The 21297-nt window shown below is 39.1% G+C and overlaps 1 protein-coding gene across 2 annotated transcripts in view; it reads left to right on the plus strand.

Annotated features, from left to right (window-relative positions):
* LOC124722953 (myotubularin-related protein 2) overlaps positions 1-21297 on the plus strand; it is a 184795-nt gene that overhangs the window by 58601 nt on the left and 104897 nt on the right. For both annotated transcript variants that reach the window (XM_047248119.1, XM_047248120.1), the window contains 2 exons: positions 15140-15292; positions 20665-20981. In XM_047248119.1, the coding sequence (XP_047104075.1) occupies positions 15140-15292; positions 20665-20981 (470 nt within the window). The remainder of the gene's footprint in view (positions 1-15139; positions 15293-20664; positions 20982-21297) is intronic.

The raw sequence follows: 21297 nt of genomic DNA on the forward strand, positions 1-21297 counted from the left end.
ATGCCTCACTAATATCCTGCCAATATGGTTGCACTATCGGTCTGAGGATGGCATTCATGTATCATTCAGCTGTTACGGTGCCCTACGTGACCACCAGCGGTGTGCATCAGCCCCACATAGTGCCTCCCCAAAACAGCAGGGAACCACCACCTTGCTGCACTTGTTGGACAGTGTGTTTAAGGTGTTTAGCCTGACCGGGTTGCCTCCAAACACGTCTCTGACTATTGTCTGGTTGAGGGCATATGTGACACTCATCGGTGAAAAGAACTTGATGCCAATCCTGAGTGGTCCATTCAGCATGTTGTTGGGCACATCAGTACCACACTGCATGGTGTCATGGTTGCAAAGATGGACGTTGGGAGTGAAGTTGTGCATCTTGCAGCCTATTGCGCACGGTTTGAATCATAACAAGACATCCTGTGGCTGCACGAACACCATCATTCAACATGGTGGTGTTGCTGTCAGGGTTCCTCCGAGCCACAATCCGTAGATAGCGGTGATCCACTGCAGTAGTAGCCCTTGGGTGGCCTGAGCGAGGCATGTCGTCGACAGTTCCTGTCTCTCTGTATCTCCTCCATGTCTGAACAAGATTGCTTTGATTCACTCCGAGACGCCTGGACACACCCCTTCTTGAGAGCTCTTCCTGGCATGAAGTAACAATGCGGACACAATTGAGCTGCAGTATTAATCGTCTAGACATGGTTGAAGAACAGACAACACAAGCCATGTACCTCCTTCGTGGTGGAATGACTGGAACTGATCTGCTGTCGGACCCCTTCCGTCTAATAGGCGCTGCTCATGCATGGTTGTTCACATCTTTAGGCAGTTTAGTGACATCTCCGAACAGTCAAAGGGACTGGATCTCTGATTCCATATCCACAACCAATGTCTGTCTTCAGTAGTTCTGGGAACCAGGGTGATGCAAAACTGTTTTGATGTGCATATTAGGAACTTGATTTACCTGATCAGAAGTGTTTAACAGATGCAATACCAACAGGAACTGATTGTTATTTTCAAGTTTTCAACTCTTCCTCTTGTCACAAAAGATCTGTGAAGTTTATTTATGCAATTTTTAATAAAACTTTTGCTATATATCTACTGGGGAATCTGTACATTCTGGTATGTGTTGTTCACTGACCAAATCATCCCTATTACTGTAGAAATTATCCAGAGGAAGACCGTGGGGAGACAGTGGAATTTTCCAAGTGCCTGTGTCTCTGAATTCAAAGCAAGTACGAGTTGGTGTGTGACGACTATGATAATGGTAGAGCTTCAGTTATGGTGCAAAACACCAGTATACCAGCTTTCCATGTAGTTCATCGAAAAACTACTTGCATCTCTAGTATCGTATAATGTAAGAAAACACCACAAATGTTTACAATATATAGAGTTAACTTTTTATTTTAGGCAATTTACTTCAATAAAGCTGTTTGTAAATTGGATTAGCCAAAATATGTTTAAAATAAAAAAAATACTCAAGGATCCTCTTCAACAACTTACACTCAGGGTCATCTTTTAGTCAGGTAACAATGGTATGTTACCCAGTCACACAGTCATCACTGGAGGAGACTTCAATTATCTGATCATTATTTGGAATAATTACAGTTTAAGTGGTGGGCCTGACAAGACATCTTCTGAAACAGTACTACATGCTTTCTCTGAAAACAACCAGGAACATAAAGTTTGAAAGCCTGATCATAGTGTAAAATGTATTGAGATCTAATGGTAACAAATATTCTTGATGCCCTTTGAGAATGTCAATGTTGAAGGTAGTATCACTGATAGTGAGGCAGTTTTAGCAATAACGCTTACAAAGTAGAAAGGACACGTAAAACAAGTAGAAATATCAACATGTTCAGTAAACTAAACGTCACATCTCAAAGAGGAACCTAAAACATTTAGCTCTGGCCTGCAGTATATTCAGAAACTGTTGCCAATGTTTACAAGTATAGTTTATAAAGCACAGGATAGATAAGAACCTAGTAGAATTTTTTCAGTATGGGGGGGCTCCCCACATGCTGTACAGTATCTGTAAAGAGAACTTGTCAGGAAACAATAACTGCACAATAAATGTAATAGGTATCATAGCTACAGATTGAGAGATCCCAAATGAAAAATACTTGCCTGTCTTTGATGTGCAAACGTGTGAAACCTTCAAGGAGTACCACAGCAGAAGCTTAGCAAAAGATCTGTTACAAAATGAAAGAAATTCTGGTTGTATGTAAAGGCTGTGAGCAGTGCCAAAGTGAGGGTCTATAGACTCATAGATGACACAGGAACTGAAATTGATGGTAGCAGATGAGAAGCGGAAATGCTGAACTCGGTTTTCAAAGGCATCTTTACAGTGGAAAAATCTAGGAGTACTGCCTTACCTTAATTCTAGCACCACAGCAAAGACAATAGTGGAATTTAGAAACAGCTGTAATTTCAAAATTTAAACAAAGGTCCATATCATATTCTACATGGAATTTACAATTGAATTAGCCACTCTTTGACTAATATACTTTAGGTGGAAGAGAGACAGATCACACGCACCCGCCTTACAAGGAAATGTAACAGCAGTGATCCACGAAACTACTGTCCAGTGTCTTTGACATCCATTTGCTGTAACTTCTTAGAATATATCCTGAACTCAGACATAATGAGATTTCTTGAACACAACAACCTTCTCCATGCCAACCAGCAAGAACAACCTTCTCCATGCCAACCAGCATGAATTCCAAAAAACATATATAAAAACCAACTCGAGCATTTGTCACATAACATCCTGAAAGCCATGGATCAAGGCGGTTGGCTAGATATAATTTTTCCTGATTTCTAAAAGCATTTGACTCTGTACCACAGCAACACTTAATAAGGAAATTGTGATTTATGTGGTGTAGGATGAAATTAGTGACTGGATTCAGAATATCTTTCTAGGGAGGACACAGCATGTTACCTAGGAAGAACAGTCATTGACAGATTAGTAACGTCACGCATGTCCCATGGAACTGTATTGGAACCCTTACCGTTCATATTGTATATCAGTGATGTGGCAGACAGTGTTAATAATTACATCAAAACTGTTTGGAGATGATAGTTGCGTATCTATAATGAAGTACTGTTAGAAAAAATCTGCTCTAATATTCAGACAGATTTCAAAATTGTTCAAAGATTTACGACAAACTTCAAATGTTCAGAAATATAAAATGGTTTACTCCCCAAAACATATAAACATAGTATCTTTTGGCTACACTATCAGTGAGTCACAATTGAAATTGGCCAACTTGTACAAATAGGAGAGTGAGCAATTTGCGGGGATATGAAGTGAAACGGTCTCACAGTCTGTCATAGGTGAAGCAAATGGCAGTCTGTGGTTCATTGGTACATTGGTAGGATCCTAGGAAAATTCAGTCAGTCTAGAAAGGAAATGGCATATAAAACACTTGTTATCCATGTTAGAATATTGCCAAAGTTAGAGAGACCCCATACCAAATAGGACTACCATGGGAGTGAATGCATTTAAAAAAGGGCAGCACAAATGGTCGCCGGCCGAAGTGGCCGCGCAGTTCTGGCGCTGCAGTCTGGAACCGCGAGACCGCTACGGTCGCAGGTTCGAATCCTGCCTCGGGCATGGATGTGTGTGATGTCCTTAGGTTAGTTAGGTTTAACTAGTTCTAAGTTCTAGGGGACTAATGACCTCAGCAGTTGAGTCCCATAGTGCTCAGAGCCATTTGAACCATTTTTTGAACCACAAATGGTCACAGGTTTGTTTGAACCATATGTGTGTTGAGAAGGTGCTGACAAATCTGAACTGCCAGACACAGTAAGATAAAATTATTTAAAAACAATCTTGATCGCAAACGATGTTAACTTCTGACCAGTTTCAGCCTTTTAATTATGGGCCATCATCAGAGTTCGACCATCTGGATGACGGTGATGGCGCCTGATCCCATCATATAGGTGGTCCAAACTCTGATGATGATCCATAATTAAAAGGCTGAAACTGGTCAGAATTTAACATTGGCTGTGATCAAGACTGTTTTTAAATAATTTTATGACAATAAAGAGCTCTGTTCTCCAACAATGTTATATAAAATTATGAACAACATTAAGATAGATGCCAAGTTCCTGCCAAAGCCCAGTTACAAAATTTCAAGAACTAGTGTTAAGTGAAAAATCCAGAAATACACAGCTCCCTAAATATCGTTCCCATAGGTACCCTGAAGACAAGATTATGCTACTACAGTATGTGCAAAGATATTCAAGCAGTCATTCATTCTGTGTTCCATGCATGAATGGAACAGAGAATCCCTAATAAGTAGTACAATGGTATGTACCCTCTGCCACACCCACCACAGTTATTTGCGCAGTACAGTGCTACGTACCGTCTGCCATGCACTTCAGTGATTTGCAGTAGATGAAGTGGAGGCTAATAAAAATAATGAAGAGAGTACCAATTTGATTGACCCCCAAACCTATGATAAAAGAACTAAATATATTGCCAAGTGGAGAAATGTGGAATTACAACATATGAAACTAGGTATATGTTTATTTGGTGAGCCAAAGATGGAACAGAAATCATGGGTGGGGGGGGGGGGGGGGGGGGGGGGGAGAATCATGGAAAATTAACAAACTGTGTGTATCCTTCAGAAACAAAATAGTAGTTTTAGGAATAATGTAAAGGAAATGCTATTGAAACACACTTTTATTTTGTTTGTAAGTATTTTGTTTATAAGTATCTGAAGACAGAATTCCTTTTCCTATATGACACATTGTCTCGACACAAAATTTAATTCCTGAAAAAAAAAAAAAAGAAAGTGTACTTGGAATACCAGGTACCGTATTTACTCGAATCTAAGCCGCACTTTTTTTTCCGATTTTTGTAATCCAAAAAACCGCCTGCGGCTTGGAATCGAGTGCAAAGTAAGCAGAAGCCGGAAGTTCTGAAAAATGTTGGTAGGTGCCGCCACAACTAACTTCTGCAGTCGAATATATATGTAGCGCTACACAGGCATGCAGTGCAGGCACAAAGAGAAATACTGGTGCAAAAACCTCTGCGTCAGTAAATAAATTTAAAAAAAAGATGGAAGACGAGCTTTTTTCTCCGCCCCGTGTTTCGACCACTGCATTTTCATACATTATCCAACGAAGTAAATACAAATTCCGTATTGTTCATCTTCGAATGTAGCAGCATTTCAATGTACTACGAAAATCCGACTGGCAAGACTGTTTGGGAAGATTGTCAATAAGGCCAACTCTACGTTCTGAATTTTTTCGTAGCTGTGAGAAGAGATGGTTGCTAATAGGAACTTTTATGAATTGTGAATCACATGCAGTATTCTCTTCAACATAAGAATAATACGAATATAAACATTTTGCCATGTATTCTTTCATGTTTGCTGCTATCTCATTTAAATCCTGTCTGCCTAATAAACTACAAAACTAGAGCGAGATAACAGCAAACATGGAAGAATATACATATCGTGTTTATATTCGTATTATTCTTATGCCTAATAGTGATACAGTCAGAAACGAAGCACTGCAGTTGACTAGATTTTTAAATCTAAGATGACTCTAATTTCTATGCAGAATGTAATGTACTAAAGAAGCGTATGCAAAGATTTTCAAACGGAGAAAATTTTTTGTTAAACTCTCGTTCAGGACATCTTCTATCATACACAGTCTATTATTTGGTTCTTGTTGATCATTATCAAAGAAAGCAGCAGTGTAAGTAACAACAAGTGGCAGTCTCTTTCCATTGTTTCGCTAATGAGACGATTCCTCTCTCTCTCTCTCTCTCTCTCTCTCTCTCTCTCTCTCTCTCTCTCTCTCTCTCTCTCTCTCCTTTTTTTAAATTGAAAAAAAGTGGCGTTAGCGTGCACAAAAGCAAGCCATGCTGCGAGCGGCGACATGTCGTTAACACTCATTATCAGAATGCGACAAACAATGCATGACACAGTACAGTAATGCATTTTCAGCTTAGAGTGACGTAAACACCTATAACAAAGAGAACGGCACTTATCAGATCAAAGAAAAATAAGCAATCAATTCAAACTAGACGAGGCATTTTAAAAAGGAAGGCTACCCGTATAAATACGGACGGAGCGCCTGACGCATAGCAATTGCTCCTGGCAAAGCTTAACTGCTAAGCTTAAGACTCGAACCAAACTACTGTAGCTGTATAGTCATTCATTCGACATAAATTGTGTCTCATCTTACAATGGACCGACTTTGTTTCGATTCGGAGGTGGGGCCTAAAACTTTTCTCTCCCCTTGAATTTCGAGTCTCAAATTTCAGGAGCGGCTTAGATTCGGGAAAATTTCTTTTCCTTGATTTTGAGTCTCATTTTTCAGGTGCGGCTTAGATTCGAGTGCGGCTTAGATTCGAGTAAATACGGTACTCTATGGTTAACTGTGCATATAATTTACTTTTATATTTGTGCCTTGTTCTAAGCATAAATACTCTAGTTGTCCTACATATTGTACATCTGCATAGTATAAAATTAAGGGATCAAGTAAATAAGAAGGTATATGAACTGAAGTATAGTTCTTGCCACATCCTCTGTCCCCACACATACACAATCAATTTGCACACATGTAATTCTCATGTGAGAATACATTTTAACACGCAAACTAAGATAGCAGCAGACTTGGCTTGTGCAGTTTTAGCTAATGCCAGTGCATTTACCATGGATTAATCAGTAGACATTGATTGAAAACCGGGCTTTGTTCACTATTGTTATTGACTTTTAATTTTAATACATGCATGTAAATACTTGGTGATTTTTTTCCAGACTTCTCCACTTTCCTTGTCACTTGTATTTCGTTTTTAATTGAACGTTCTCTCTCTCTCTCTCTCTCTCTCTCTCTCTCTCTCTCTCTCTCTCTCTCTCTCTGTGTGTGTGTGTGTGTGTGTGTGTGTGTGTGTGTGAGGGGGGGGGGGGGTTGCATGCATGCGCATTTGTTTTCGTTTGTCTGATGAGAGAAGTGTGATGTGTGTGACTGCAGTGATATTGGGTAATACTCTTCATATGACTGTCTCTAGATCATAAATTTCATAGTTATTTATGTTCTATTTTTTGTTTCAGTGTCTTCTTTCTCCTGTATGTTTTTTAACATTTAATTTGGTTGAGTCTTGTGGTTTTTGTTTTATTTTAGTTTCCTCCTACTAAACAAACCTTTCCATATCCATTTCCAATTCACATCAGTAAGAAAGTGAGTCCTCTAAAGCTTCGCACCTGGCTGAACCTGCCAATGATTCAAGGAGGTGACTGTGTGGCAAAGAATAGCAAACCACAAGATAGTCCTCCAGCACAGGGGCCTCAGGAAGACAGTGATGGAACAGAATCTTTGGTACTGCTTTGCATTGTTCATAATACTTCATTCTACTAACTGTGCATGATAATTTTTATTTATGTCTTATCAGTGTGATGCATGGTGTGTGTTTGCATGGTGTGTACTTGCATGCTGAGTAAGTGCCACATTAATGCTGTAGTGGTTCCCAACTCACAACTGAGAGAAGTTATGGCCCTGCATGCTCGTTTGCCTTAGTTCCAAGATTATACAGACTACTTTTACAATTCTTTCCTCATAATGTTCCTTAAATTAGAGAATCATTGTGATTAATAAGATGTGGCATGTTACATTAGCTCTGAGCTTGCCAATATGTTTTCACTGCTTTGTATGTAATAAGATTGTAGCTGCTGCTATTTGCTGCATTGTGTAGCATTTGATGTGTGGTATTTATAATATGTACAGAGGCAATATAATTGCCACAATATATGCTATTTTAGGATTCTACAACATATGATGACATTTATCTCTGAAGATAACACATGATTTGTTAAAGTGTGTAAACTATTCTGTGCGCTAATGTACATATTTGATTTCTCAAAATTGTTTGCATGGAGTGAATATTATGCTCTTTTCTTTACAAATTTCAGAGATCTTCGGTGTTACAGGACCAGTACCATTGGTATTCCCTTCTGCTCTGTTTCATGTAATAACCATATTTTGTATGTACTCAGTAGGCTTTTATGGAACCTTCACAAAGGTGTTAATAGTTTTTAGACATTTAATTTTAATAAATGCTATCCATATAGGTGGAGATGGTTAAATCAGTAATTATATTTATTTAGCATACAACAGAGAATGAACCAATGCTACCACACAGCCATATGTTGTAATAATCACACTTTTATCGTCAGGTTGTCTGTGGTTACATTAGCAATCAGAAACAATTGAATTTGTCAAAGTAGCAGTCTTAAATTACATTTATTGGATAAAAGTCATTATTTTACTTCAAAATTTATAACTGTTCAACTTTTCCATCATATCACAATACATCTCCTTCTTGGAGTGCCTCCTTTTCATCAACATTATTTTGTATCAAGTTCACTTGTTGTAACATCAGCTGATTTCTAGTACTATCTAGTGAAGACTAAGTACATGGCATCACATGAATGCAATGAATCGAACGTGGAAACACAAAATGGAGATTTTAAAGTAGTACAAGAACTTTTTATCCAGATAACTGACGAGGTGTAAAACTTTACTTCCGCTGTTTTTTCCCCAATATTTGAGGCTTCAATTAAACAAATTGGTTACACATGTATCATTCAAAGTTTTGCTGGCCACTACTTCCTCCCATCTTTCGGGCAGTGTACGAATCCTGTGTCGAAAAAATTGTTCATTTTTTGAAGCGATTCACAAATCGATCAAATATGTGACTTTTTCATGAGATCGGAAGTGTTTGTCAGCCAGGCCATGCACCATTGATCTAAACAGGTGATAGAGGTAGCAATGTTTGGAGAATATGGCAGGTGGAGTATGACTTCCCATTTTAATGTTTCCAAGTGCAATGTGGGGTCGAGCGTTGTCATGCTGCAAAATCACTTTATTGTGGCTTTTGCTGTATTGCAGTTTTTTGTCTTTTAATGCTCTGCTCAAATGCATTAATTGCATTCAATAATGAGCATCTGTGATTGTTTCACTTAGTTTTAACACCTCATAGTACATGATGCCAAGCTGGTCTCACCAAATGCAGAGCATGATCTTGGAGCTGTGAATATTCGGTTCAGCCGTCGACGTGGAAGCATGGCGGGGATGTCACCATGATTTTTAGTGTTAAAGGTTATCATAATGAACCCATTTTTCGTCCCCGGTCACAGTGCAATTCAGAAATCCCTTCCATTTTTGCCTCTGAAACAACTGTTCACACGCACGCGCACGCGCACACACACACACACACACACACACACACACACACACACACACACACACACACACACACACACACGCGCACACACGCCATTCAACGTCTCGGTTTCAGCTTGCACGGGAACCAAGTTCCTTCTTTCTGAATCGTGCCCATAGCCTTGAGACATTTTGAAATGGCTAGCTGTGTCACTCCCACTAATTGTGCCAATTCTTCTTGAGTTTGCCACAAGTCTTCACTCAGCAATGTCTCCAATTCTGCATCTTCTAAAACATTCTCTCTTCCACCACTATGCCGGTCTGCGACGTTAAAATCACCGTTCTTTAAGTGTTGAAACCACTCACGACATGTTCTTTCACTAATAGCGTCCTTACCATATGTACTTGAGAGCATTCGATGAGACTCGGCCACTGTTTCCTTCATATTGAAACAAAACAGTAACACCTCCCGCAAATGACGAGAATTAGGCTCGTAAACTGACATTTTCAATCAGGAACAACTTTATGATGCAGACACAAATCGACTAATGTGTGATTGAGGTTATGTTGACCAAGGTCCAATCTAACTGCCTGATGTCTGTGATCTTTTTCTTTCGACCACTACTTACCGTTGTCGCCACCTATTGGCAAACGGTGGAAGCAAAGTTGTAAACTTTGTATTTTATGTCTACTGCTGTGACAAATTCAAGTACATTTGAGTGGTGGTGCAACCACAGACATCCAGATGATGCGAATGTGGACATTACTTTACTGTTTGTTTCATGCTAAATAAATATAACGACATAAAGAATAATAGATAATGTAAGCAGTAAAGGTAACAATTCAGCTTTCTTTCTTTTGGAAGCGGTATTGTTTAGAATGAAATGGAGTGAGAGAAAGGATGTGGGGAGCAGAAGGAAGGGTGACGATGAGTGACTGATGGCTGTGAGGAAGAGACAGCTGGCCCATTGGCACTCATGAGCTCATATTGGCCATGGGCAGGGGGAGGTATGTGCAACATACAATGATGCTAAGAGATAGATTGGGAGGGATGATGGATCAGAGTAGAAGGAGACTATGGAGAGGAGGGTGAGAGTGCAAGGTGAGTGGAGCTAGGGTAATGGGGTATATCATCAGTTTAAGAGGTGACACTCCTTTGATAGAATGGGATATACTTGTGATAGGACTCGAGTAGGATGCATTGGATCGGTATATAGTACAGTTCTTCCACCTATGTCTTCCACGGAGGTCTGACTCATCGAGTAAGGGGTTGGGGGGGTAGGTGTGGTTTAGGAATGGGCTTGGATATTGTGTAGATTATGTTGGTGTTGTAATACCACATTCTGAGAAGTGTGAAGGATTTTAGGTACGGCTTTTCTCATTTTCGTGCCCAATACTAGGTAGTCAAAGTCCTGACGAAGAATATTGTTAAGTTGTTCCAATCTGGGGTGATAGTGGGTGACTAGGACATTGCTCTCTTGCAACTGATTCATGGGGGAGAATTAGTAGCATGTGTGGATATGGCATGGGAAATCTGTCTGTGGATTAAGTTCAGTGTGTAATACCTGTCTATGAAGGTTGTAGTAAAATTTTCAGCATACTGGCCAAAGGATTGCTCGTGGACTGCAGTTGCACCATCCATGAGTAGCAAGACTATACGGGAGATACTTTTTCGTGTGGAAGGCATTGCTGTTGTTCTTGTGGTCTTCAGTCCTGAGACTGGTTTGATGCAGCTCTCCGTGCTACTCTATCCTGTGCAAGCTTCTTCATCTCCCAGTACCTACTGCAACCTACATCCTTCTGAATCTGCATAGTGTATTGATCTCTTGGTCTCCCTCTACGATTTTTACCCTCCATGCTGCCCTCCAATACTAAATTTGTGATCCCTTGATGCCTCAGAACATGTCCTACCAACCGATCCCTTCTTCTAGTTAAGTTGTGCCACAAACTCCTCTTCTCCCCAATCCTATTCAGTACCTCCTCATTAGTTATGTGATCTACCCATCTAATCTTCAGCATTCTTCTGTAGCACCACATTTCGAAAGCTTCTATTCTCTTCTTGTCCAAACTGGTTATCGTCCATGTTTCACTTCCATACATGGCTACACTCTATACAAATACTTTCAGAAACGACTTCCTGACACTTAAATCTATACTAGATGTTAACAAATTTCTCTTCTTCAGAAACGATTTCCTTGCCATTGCCAGTCTACATTTTATATCCCCTCTACTTCGACCATCATCAGTTATTTTACTCCCTAAATAGCAAAACTCCTAGCAACTATAAAAATATGGGTACTATTCATGATTAATGAGTCTGAGAGTGACAGTTGTTTGTACGGAGCCATTGAACAAATAGTGGTCAATTTCCAGGAAGGTGGCCCAAACTGGTCATTGAGTTATTTATTACCTTTAATGCTTCCATTACTTGTATTCCACCAAGGTCTTTAAATTACCTTAAAAATACAGGGTGTTTCAAAAATGACCGGTATATTTGAAACGGCAATAAAAACTAAACGAGCAGCGATAGAAATACACCGTTTGTTGCAATATGCTTGGGACTACAGTACATTTTCAGGCAGACAAACTTTCGAAATTACAGTAGTTACAATTTTCAACAACAGATGGTGCTGCAAGTGATGTGAAAGATATAGAAGACAACGCAGTCTGTGGGTGCGCCCTTCTGTACGTCGTCTTTCTGCTGTAAGCGTGTGCTGTTCACAACGTGCAAGTGTGCTGTGGACAACATGGTTTATTCCTTAGAACAGAGAATTTTTCTAGTGTTGGAATTCCACCACCTAGAACACAGTGTTGTTGCAACAAGACGAAGTTTTCAATGGAGGCTTAATGTAACCAAAGGACCGAAAAGCGATACAATAAAGGATCTGTTTGAAAAATTTCAACGGACTGGGAACGTGACGGATGAACGTGCTGGAAAGGTAGGGTGACCGCGTACGGCAACCACAGAGGGCAACGCGCAGCTAGTGCAGCAGGTGATCCAACAGTGGCCTCAGGTTTCCGTTCGCCGTGTTGCAGCTGCGGTCCAAATGACACCAACGTCCACGTATCGTCTCATGCGCCAGAGTTTACACCTCTATCCATACAAAATTCAAACGCGGCAACCCCTCAGCGCCGCTACCATTGCTGCACGAGAGACATTCGCTAACGATATAGTGCACAGGATTGATGACGGCAATGTGCATGTGGGCAGCATTTGGTTTACTGATGAAGCTTATTTTTACCTGGACGGCTTCGTCAATAAACAGAACTGGCGCATATGGGGAACCGAAAAGCCCCATGTTGCAGTCCCATCGTCCCTGCATCCTCAAAAAGTACTGGTCTGGGCCGCCATTTCTTCCAAAGGAATCATTGGCCCATTTTTCAGATCCGAAACGATTACTGCATCACGCTATCTGGACATTCTTCGTGAATTTGTGGCGGTACAAACTGCCTTAGACGACACTGCGAACACCTCGTGGTTTATGCAAGATGGTGCCCGGCCACATCGCACGGCCGACGTCTTTAATTTCCTGAATGAATATTTCGATGATCGTGTGATTGCTTTGGGCTATCCGAAACATACAGGAGGCGGCGTGGATTGGCCTCCCTATTCGCCAGACATGAACCCCTGTGACTTCTTTCTGTGGGGACACGTGAAAGACCAGGTGTACCGCCAGAATCCAGAAACAATTGAACAGCTGAAGCAGTACATCTTATCTGCATGTGAAGCCATTCCGCCAGACACGTTGTCAAAGGTTTCGGGTAATTTCATTCAGAGACTACGCCATATTATTGCTACGCATGGTGGATATGTGGAAAATATCGTACTATAGAGTTTCCCAGACCGCAGCGCCATCTGTTGTTGACAATTGTAACTACTGTAATTTCGATAGTTTGTCTGTCTGAAAATGTACTGTTGTCCCAAGCATATTGCAACAAACGGGGTATTTCTATCGCTGCTCGTTTAGTTTGTATTGCCGTTTCAAATATACCGGTCATTTTTGAAACACCCTGTAAATAAGTATTCCACTTTTGTGTGTGTCGTCATACCCATTAGGTGTCGTCATCCTCGTTGGAAGTTAAGAAAAAATTTGCAGCAAATTTGAAATTGCATCCAATCCACTTTTTTTCACTGTTACCATGTTAATTGAATAATGCTGATTTCCATCCAAAGAGAATAGACGACATTGTGACAAACCCACAATAGCGCATATTTTGCAGTATTTGCTGAATATTAACAAAAATATTTTGAATATTTTGATCTCTCTCTCTCTCTCTCTCTCTCTCTCTCTCTCTCTCTCGATTTTTTTTTTTTTCTAAACAGTTAATTGTTAGCACTCAGCCTCTGTCAGTTTCTAGACACATTGTATCATTTAAATATTATCATGTAAATCACGTACTCTCACTGACAGGGAAGGTTAGAAACCCAGAAGGGATAATTTAAGAGCGGTAAAATCAAACTAAACATTTTTTGTGAGGTTGTGTGACTTGCTACAAAATTGCTATTTTGTGAGACTTACTGTAAAATCGCTTGAAATTGTCAGAATTGACAGTTTGCTGTTGCAAATGGCTCTTTACATCCTTCAGATTAACACTGGGTCAAAGACAGAATGAGAGCTTATCCTTCCAATGAAAATTCCTCAGCATAAGACAAATAGTTCATACACAGGTTGTCCATTGATAAATACTGTGTTGGTGTCGTCAGCACTTACTAGTTTGCTGTAAAAGTGATCACAAGTCCAACCAGATGATTCCTCAGACCATGTACTGTGTCAATGTGGAAAGTGTGGCATCCTCCACATTATGAGGTTCCACCCATTCCATTTGGTTCATCAATACACACACATGGTACTTTTATGAAGTTGGATTGAGATTCACTGCTGACAGTAATGTGATGCCTCTTTTCTAAGCAATAGCAGTCAGTGCATGGAATAGCTTACCCAAAGACAGGGTGCTGCCATTTGCGAGTAAGTGATGTAACGTGACACACATTATATGGAACATGAAAGTTGTGTTCAAGTGGCAGGTGAAGAATTAATGGGGTTTTGTTCATAGATTGTGGGAACGCTCTGTGGGTGGTGGCCATCTTTGTCTTGTGGCTGGAGAAGAGGATTGACTTTATCATATGGTACCAATTGCAGTTCACTGGGAGAATAGACTAACATACCTGGATATTGCAAGTGTATGTTGAGGCATTTTCAGATACTGGTACTGTGTCTAGTGCCTCTATGGGAGATTCCCAGTATTTCCTCAAACATTAAATAAATTGCACTTAATCTTTCGTAATCCTCAACGCCATCATGTTTGTTGTGGCAGTTCCAGTACTCTTGACTGAATGCATCTTTGTGAAATTGTGTTCCAGTTGCTATTCATTCTGGGTTCATAATTTTTTTGTCAGTTACTTAATTTAGGATCCCCTACCATCTGCAGAGTTTTCAATCTGAAGCATTTGAGGTATCTTGCATATTGAAACTGAGTTTTATTTTACCCAAATACATAAAAATGTTATCCGTGATATGAAGTTTATGCTTGTGGCATTTTAGAAATTTTGCTTGCCACTGACTTCAAAAGATGTTGAAACACTTCCCATTTTTATTTAAATTTTAATTTTCTCTTTAAACTGTATCTTAGTATCTGTGTCTACATTGACAAAAATGACTGTGCTCAAAGAGCTCGTAACAAATCACATTTTTGCCTCAGGTTTTGCATGTTGTAATTGTCTTTTTGAGTGTGCTGTGTGCTATGAAAACGAGAAGTGTTCCAACTGCTGAATATCTTTCATAATTTTTGCAGGAAAAATTGTAAATTACATGGTGAATTTATTTATTTTTTTTTTCTTTCAGTGGACATCATTTCTGAAATGCTTGTTGTTCTTCACTTGTGGAATTAATATCATAACTTTTCACATTTTTGCTCACAAAAATACTTTGTTGTTGTTCTCACTGATGTACTGTTTTGACAGGAAAACCATTCAAGAAGAAATGTTTTTGAAAAATTGCAACATTATGCATTTCCATTATCACACAAGTTGCCACTTTTTGCATTTGAGTATTCAGAAACTTTTACGGAGAATGGGTGGGCTGTACATGAACCAATAGCCGAGCTGAAACGCCTGGTAAGAAATGAGAAATATTCTTCACCATTCTATTGAGTCCTTTAGTTCGTAAGAGTTGTAAAAAAGAACTGACTGAAATGACTGGTAATGAGTGCATAGTTTTGTAATAGCATTCTGACAATTTGTGAGTTCAATCTTGCAATTTATTTAGTTTTGAAAATTCTGTTCTTTAATTTGTCTCATAATGTGTTGGCCATGAAAGGTTGATAGTTCTTCATAGCACATTGGTTAAGGCTCAGCCCTCTTTTGTGGAGGAAAAGGTTGAACCCTTTTCCTCCACAAAAGGGACATGGTGATCAATCAGGTTTTGGTTTTCAGTGATTTCTGTAAATCAATTTAAAAAAAAAAAAAGGGGTTGGTGTCTTTTAAAATAACACTGCTGATTTTGTATACTTTACAATTATTAACTCTGTGTTAAATTTTAAATAAGTTGAAACCCTTAAACAAACTGTAATGTTTGCAAAATTATTCTTAATATTGATGTTAGTACAAATATAAATCGGTTGACAAGGTTGTAGTGGTGGCCATGTTTCGGTGCAGCCTGCTAAATAAAATTTATTAATAAATTGTCCTCAATCTTTAGGCTCTGTGTCTTTCCATATGTAAAACATAATGGTGTCCATGTTCTAGAAAAATCACAACTGTGTTTGCCTTCACCCAAATGTGGTTCACCACAGTCATGACATCCTCAGTGGGCATTTTTACTTTCAGAGGAAATGAACACTGCTGGAAAATTTTGTGAATTTGGAATCTGTGAACTACATTATTGCTACTGTTCACATTATGTTTGGTCCATCTTTAATGATCTAGATGTCAACAGGACATTAAACTCTAGTCTTCCTTCAATATGTTTGCCTGTTGTGCCCTGCAAGGGGACCTTATGTATTAAACGACTTAGATTTTCTTCCTAATCTTAGTATTTGAAGGTCAGTGTCCAGAGATCAGTTTCCTAAAGCAGTTTGATGCACTTTGAAACACACCGAAAAATTTGACTTTGAAGATTTCTGAGTGCTGTTAAGTATACAAAATTTATGGCTTTAAACAGTGTTGCCACTAGCTGAGTGTGTGGAGTTCTAACTTCATAATCAAGAAATTGCTGCTTTTATTCTTACTTGAAGCAACTTCTTTTTAAACTTACTTTAATGTCTTATTTTAATCAAATTGAAAAGTAAATTAACAAATTTTGAATAATGATTTTGTAATAAAAATGAAAATATATTTGTAATAAATTAAAATTTGATACGAAATGTAAAAATTCCTAGATTTTAATGAAAAGATTTATATTAGTAATAGTGATAAATTATTTTATCACTTATGTTTTAATCTATATTCATAGCCCATTCGTTCCAATTTATGAGTTAGGTTTATTGAACATCAATTCTTTTACTGCAATCTATTTGTTAGCAAAAGATTGCCAAAGGAAGCAGGGCGGAAATCTCGGTTCCAAGAGAACAGATGGTGGTCAAAAGCCTCAAGCAGGGTGGAAATCTCGGTTCCAAGAGAACAGATGATGGTCAAAATCCTCATTTATTCCGTTAACTTTTGGAATGGTGTAACTTAGGTGCAGTAAAGTTATTACTGCTTATAAATACATTAAATAAGTGTAATCAATATAATAGAAGGAAACATTCCACGTGGGAAAAATATATCTAAAAACAAAGATGACGTGACTTACCGAACGAAAGCGCTGGCAAGTCGATAGACACAAAAACAAACACAAACACACACACAAAATTCAAGCTTTCGCAACAAACTGTTGCCTCATCAGGAAAGAGGGAAGGAGAGGGAAAGACGAAAGGATGTGGGTTTTAAGGGAGAGGGTAAGGAGTCATTCCAATCCCGGGAGCGGAAAGACTTACCTTAGGGGGGGAAAAAGGACGGGCATATGCGCGCGCGCGCGCGCACACACACACACACACACACACACACACACACACACACACACACAGACATATGTAAAGACCAATATGTCTGCTTGTGTCTGTATATGTGTGGATGGATATGTGTGTGTGTGTGTGTGTGTGTGTGTGTGTGTGTGTGTGTGTGTGTGCGTGCGTGCGTGCGTGCGAGTGTATACCCGTCCTTTTTTCCCCCTAAGGTAAGTCTTTCCGCTCCCGGGATTGGAATGACTCCTTACCCTCTCCCTTAAAACCCACATCCTTTCGTCTTTCCGTCTCCTTCCCTCTTTCCTGATGAGGCAACAGTTTGTTGCGAAAGCTTGAATTTTGTGTGTGTGTTTGTGTTTGTTTGTGTGTCTATCGACCTGCCAGCGCTTTCATTTGGTAAGTCACATCATCTTTGTTTTTAGATATATTAAATAAGTGTAATTATCATGTCAGTCACACAAGCTACTGGTGAACATGATCCCTCAAGAACAGGCAGTACAAATATATTCAGAAATTGTGTTTAAAAATACAATTACTTATCAGAAGCAGTTTCTTGCCCAAGACAGCCTGATCACAGAAGAATCTTCTCTGACAATTACTAAGGAGTCAATGCTAAAAGCAGATGATTTTCATCAGCATAATTTACAAAATTTGCTAGAAAAAATTGTAATTGATAAAGAATTGATTATTAGTGATGAAGTTGAAAACACTTTCAGAGAAGCTCAACAGGAGATTTCTGATTGTGAACCAGAGCAAAAAATACTTAAAAGCAAGTATAACATTTCAATTGATTGTAAAATAAGAATTTTTAATATTCACCAAAAAGCAGAAGCATTGAGTTGTCGACAGGCACACACTGACGGATAAATCCAAAAGTTAGAAATGTTTTCTTCCTTTTGTGTGTGTGTGTGTGTGTGTGTGTGTGTGTGTGTGTGTGTGTGTGTGTGTGTGTTGACAACTCACTGCTTCTGTTTTTTCGGTGAGTAGTCTCCTTTGATCCAAAAGTATTTACATTCTACAAGAACTTCACTACAGAACTTTTAATATTGCAAGATCTCAACTGAAATGGAGTTTGAAATAAAATAGAAAGTTTTGTGCTGCTTAAGAATTCATGTAGTGTTTCAAACAGTGCTACATTACCTAGTGTTGTTTTTGTCATCGAGGGGACATTTTCCCTGTGTAATTTTCTTGTTGTCAGCAACTGGTCCCGATAATTACTGATATATAATTTGGAGAACCATATGTATTGCCATTAGTGTGGTGATTGTGTGCTATAACAGGAGTTTGTATGTTCACTTTTTAGTCCTCTTGGAAATTCTGAATACCTTATTTTAAAGATCATATAGTGAATGCTTCTATGACAATATGTCTTAGCTGCTTGCGAGTCATGCAGGTGGTATAGTTGTGATACATAATACTTTACCATTTCTAATGTTTTGTTCAGATCTCTGTTGGATATCCTCAGAGGTACTCTTTGTTCTGCTGACTGACAGGTCAGGCATCAGAAAGTGACAAAATACTGTGGAAAAGGGCATAGTCGAAGTTTACATGTATTCGGCAGAGGGAATCCTTCTCGGAGATAAACCTTAACTACTGATTGTTATCTGCCAAAGATAAAACTTATATATCAATTCTGTGGAGCAACTGTCCATATATCACCAAGTTTCATGGCTTCTTATTAAAATTAACCCCATATTTATAAATTTTGATGGCTGCTCTACATAACTGTGAATAGTAATTTGTCATTGTAGATAAATTTTTGCTTTCAGAAAACTTCACATTTTCCCAGTTGGGGAGTATTCTCCACTACAGATGTTGTTCTCCGTCCCTCCCTCTATTTGGCAAAGACTTTTATGTTCCTCCAGCTGGGTGTCCTCTTTACATTGTGGCTCTGCTGTAGATTTTATCACATGTACATAGAGTTTCTGTACCTCACGTGCCAACAGAGGAGGGTTTTTATCCTTTTCTGACCAGAGTATTTAAAACTTTTTTTGTTGGCCCAAATTTCAGTCTGGTATAAGGTTCCTCTAAAATCTTTCTGATGTGATCAGTTTCTTCTATAATAAAAGGGAGAGAAACTATGTTCTAAATTAACTGATGTACAGGTATACACTTGCTTTTCTCATTTTATCTGTCTGCACTGGCTGTTCTTTATTTTGTATGTTTTATTTGTTCTGTTTATTATTTATATTCCTTACTCATACACTGAAGTGACACAGGTCATATGATACTTCCAAATTTTGTGTTGGACCTCCTTTTGCCCAGCATAGTGTAGCAATGGGACATGGAGTGGACTCAACAAGTCGCCATGAGTACCCTGCAGAAATATTGAGCCATGCTACCTCTATAGCTGTTCATAGTTGTGAAGGTGTTGCCAGTGCAGGATTTGGTGCACAAGCTAACCTCTTGATTACTGGATGTCTGATAATTTTTTGGATGGGATTCAAGTCAGACAATCTGGGTGGCCAAATCATTTGCTTGTATTGTCCAGAATGTTCTTTAAACCAATCACAAACAATTGTGGCCCAGTGACATGGCCCATTGTCATCCATAAAAATTCCATCATTGTTTGGGAACATGAAGTCTATGAATTGCTGCAAATAGTCTCCAAGTAGCCGAACATAACTATTTCCTGTCAGTGATTGGTGCAGTTGGTCCAGAGGACCCAGTCCATTCTGTGTAAACACAGCCCACATCATTATGGAGCCACCACGAGCATGCACAGTGCCTTGTTGATGACTTGGGTCCATGACTTCATTGAATCTGTGTCAGACTCAAACCCTACCATCAGCTCTTACAAACTGAAATCACTACTCATTTGACCAAGCCACAGTTTCCCATTTGTCTAGGGTCCAACTGATATGGTCACAAGACCAGAATGGGCACTGTAGGCGATGTTGTGTCGTCTGTCCCACATTGATTTCTGCAGTTATTTCACACAGTGTTGCTTGCCTGTTAGCAGTGGCAACTCTATGCAAACACCTCTGCTCTGTCATTAAGTAGAGGCCATTGGCCAATGTGTTGTCTGTGGTGAGAGGTAATGCATGAAATTTGGTAATCTTGGCACTGTGGCTCTCAGAATATTGAATTCCGTAATGATTTCCAAAATGGAATGTCCAAGTATCTAGCTCTAACTACCATTCTGTGTTCAAAGTCTGTTAATTCCTGTTGTGCTACCGTCATCATGTCAGACACCTTTTCACATGTATAACGTGAGCAACTAATGATAGCTGCGCCAGAGCGCTGCCCCTTAATACCTTGTGTTCACAACACTATCACCATCTATATACTTGCGTATTGCAATCCCATGACTTCTGTCATCTCAGTATATTTCCCATTCCCAAAGAATACACAAGAATTTGAGACCTGTAACAGAAGGAAAACAAGACACAAGGTAGCATTTAACAATAAAGTAACCCATTGCATGGAGTTTGTGATAAGTACTGTCTTTATTTTTTGATTTTTCTTTTGCCTTCTATTTTTCAGTCAGTCCCTAATGACACTTGGAAAATCTGCAAGCTTAATGAGAACTACGAGATATGTGATAGTTACCCAGCAGTGTGGGCCGTTCCTGCACAAGCTACAGACGATGACTTGAGAGCTGTGGCCGCATTTCGAAGCAGAGGGCGTGTGCCAGTACTGTCGTGGATACATCCAGAGAGCCAAGCCACCATAACACGATGCTCTCAGCCATTGGTGGGTGTCGGTGGTAAACGTTCACGTGAAGATGAGCGTTACATTCAGCTTATTATGGATGCAAATGCTCAATCACACAAACTGTTCATTATGGATGCAAGACCAAGGTTTGTATGCAATTATTATTATTTTCTGTATTTGTGTAACAGATGTTCTGCGAAAATGTTTTGTTCTTGTTACACATAAGTGCTGCACTACTGTAAAAACTGTAAATCTTTTCTATGTTTATTCAGTTATTAAAAGAAATATTTTTAACGTATGGTTGGTACCAGACTGGTAAGTGTTTCATTCTAGGAAAGACGAGAAGGGGAATTTTGACTCCTGCATAAAAATTGCACTGATGTGGTTAAATTTTATTTGGTTTGATTTGGCTCGCAATATTACATAAAAGTATTGATATTTTTATTTGTTTGTCGATACATA

Source organism: Schistocerca piceifrons, chromosome X (genome assembly GCF_021461385.2).
Source record: "Schistocerca piceifrons isolate TAMUIC-IGC-003096 chromosome X, iqSchPice1.1, whole genome shotgun sequence".
Lineage (NCBI taxonomy): Eukaryota > Metazoa > Arthropoda > Insecta > Orthoptera > Acrididae > Schistocerca > Schistocerca piceifrons.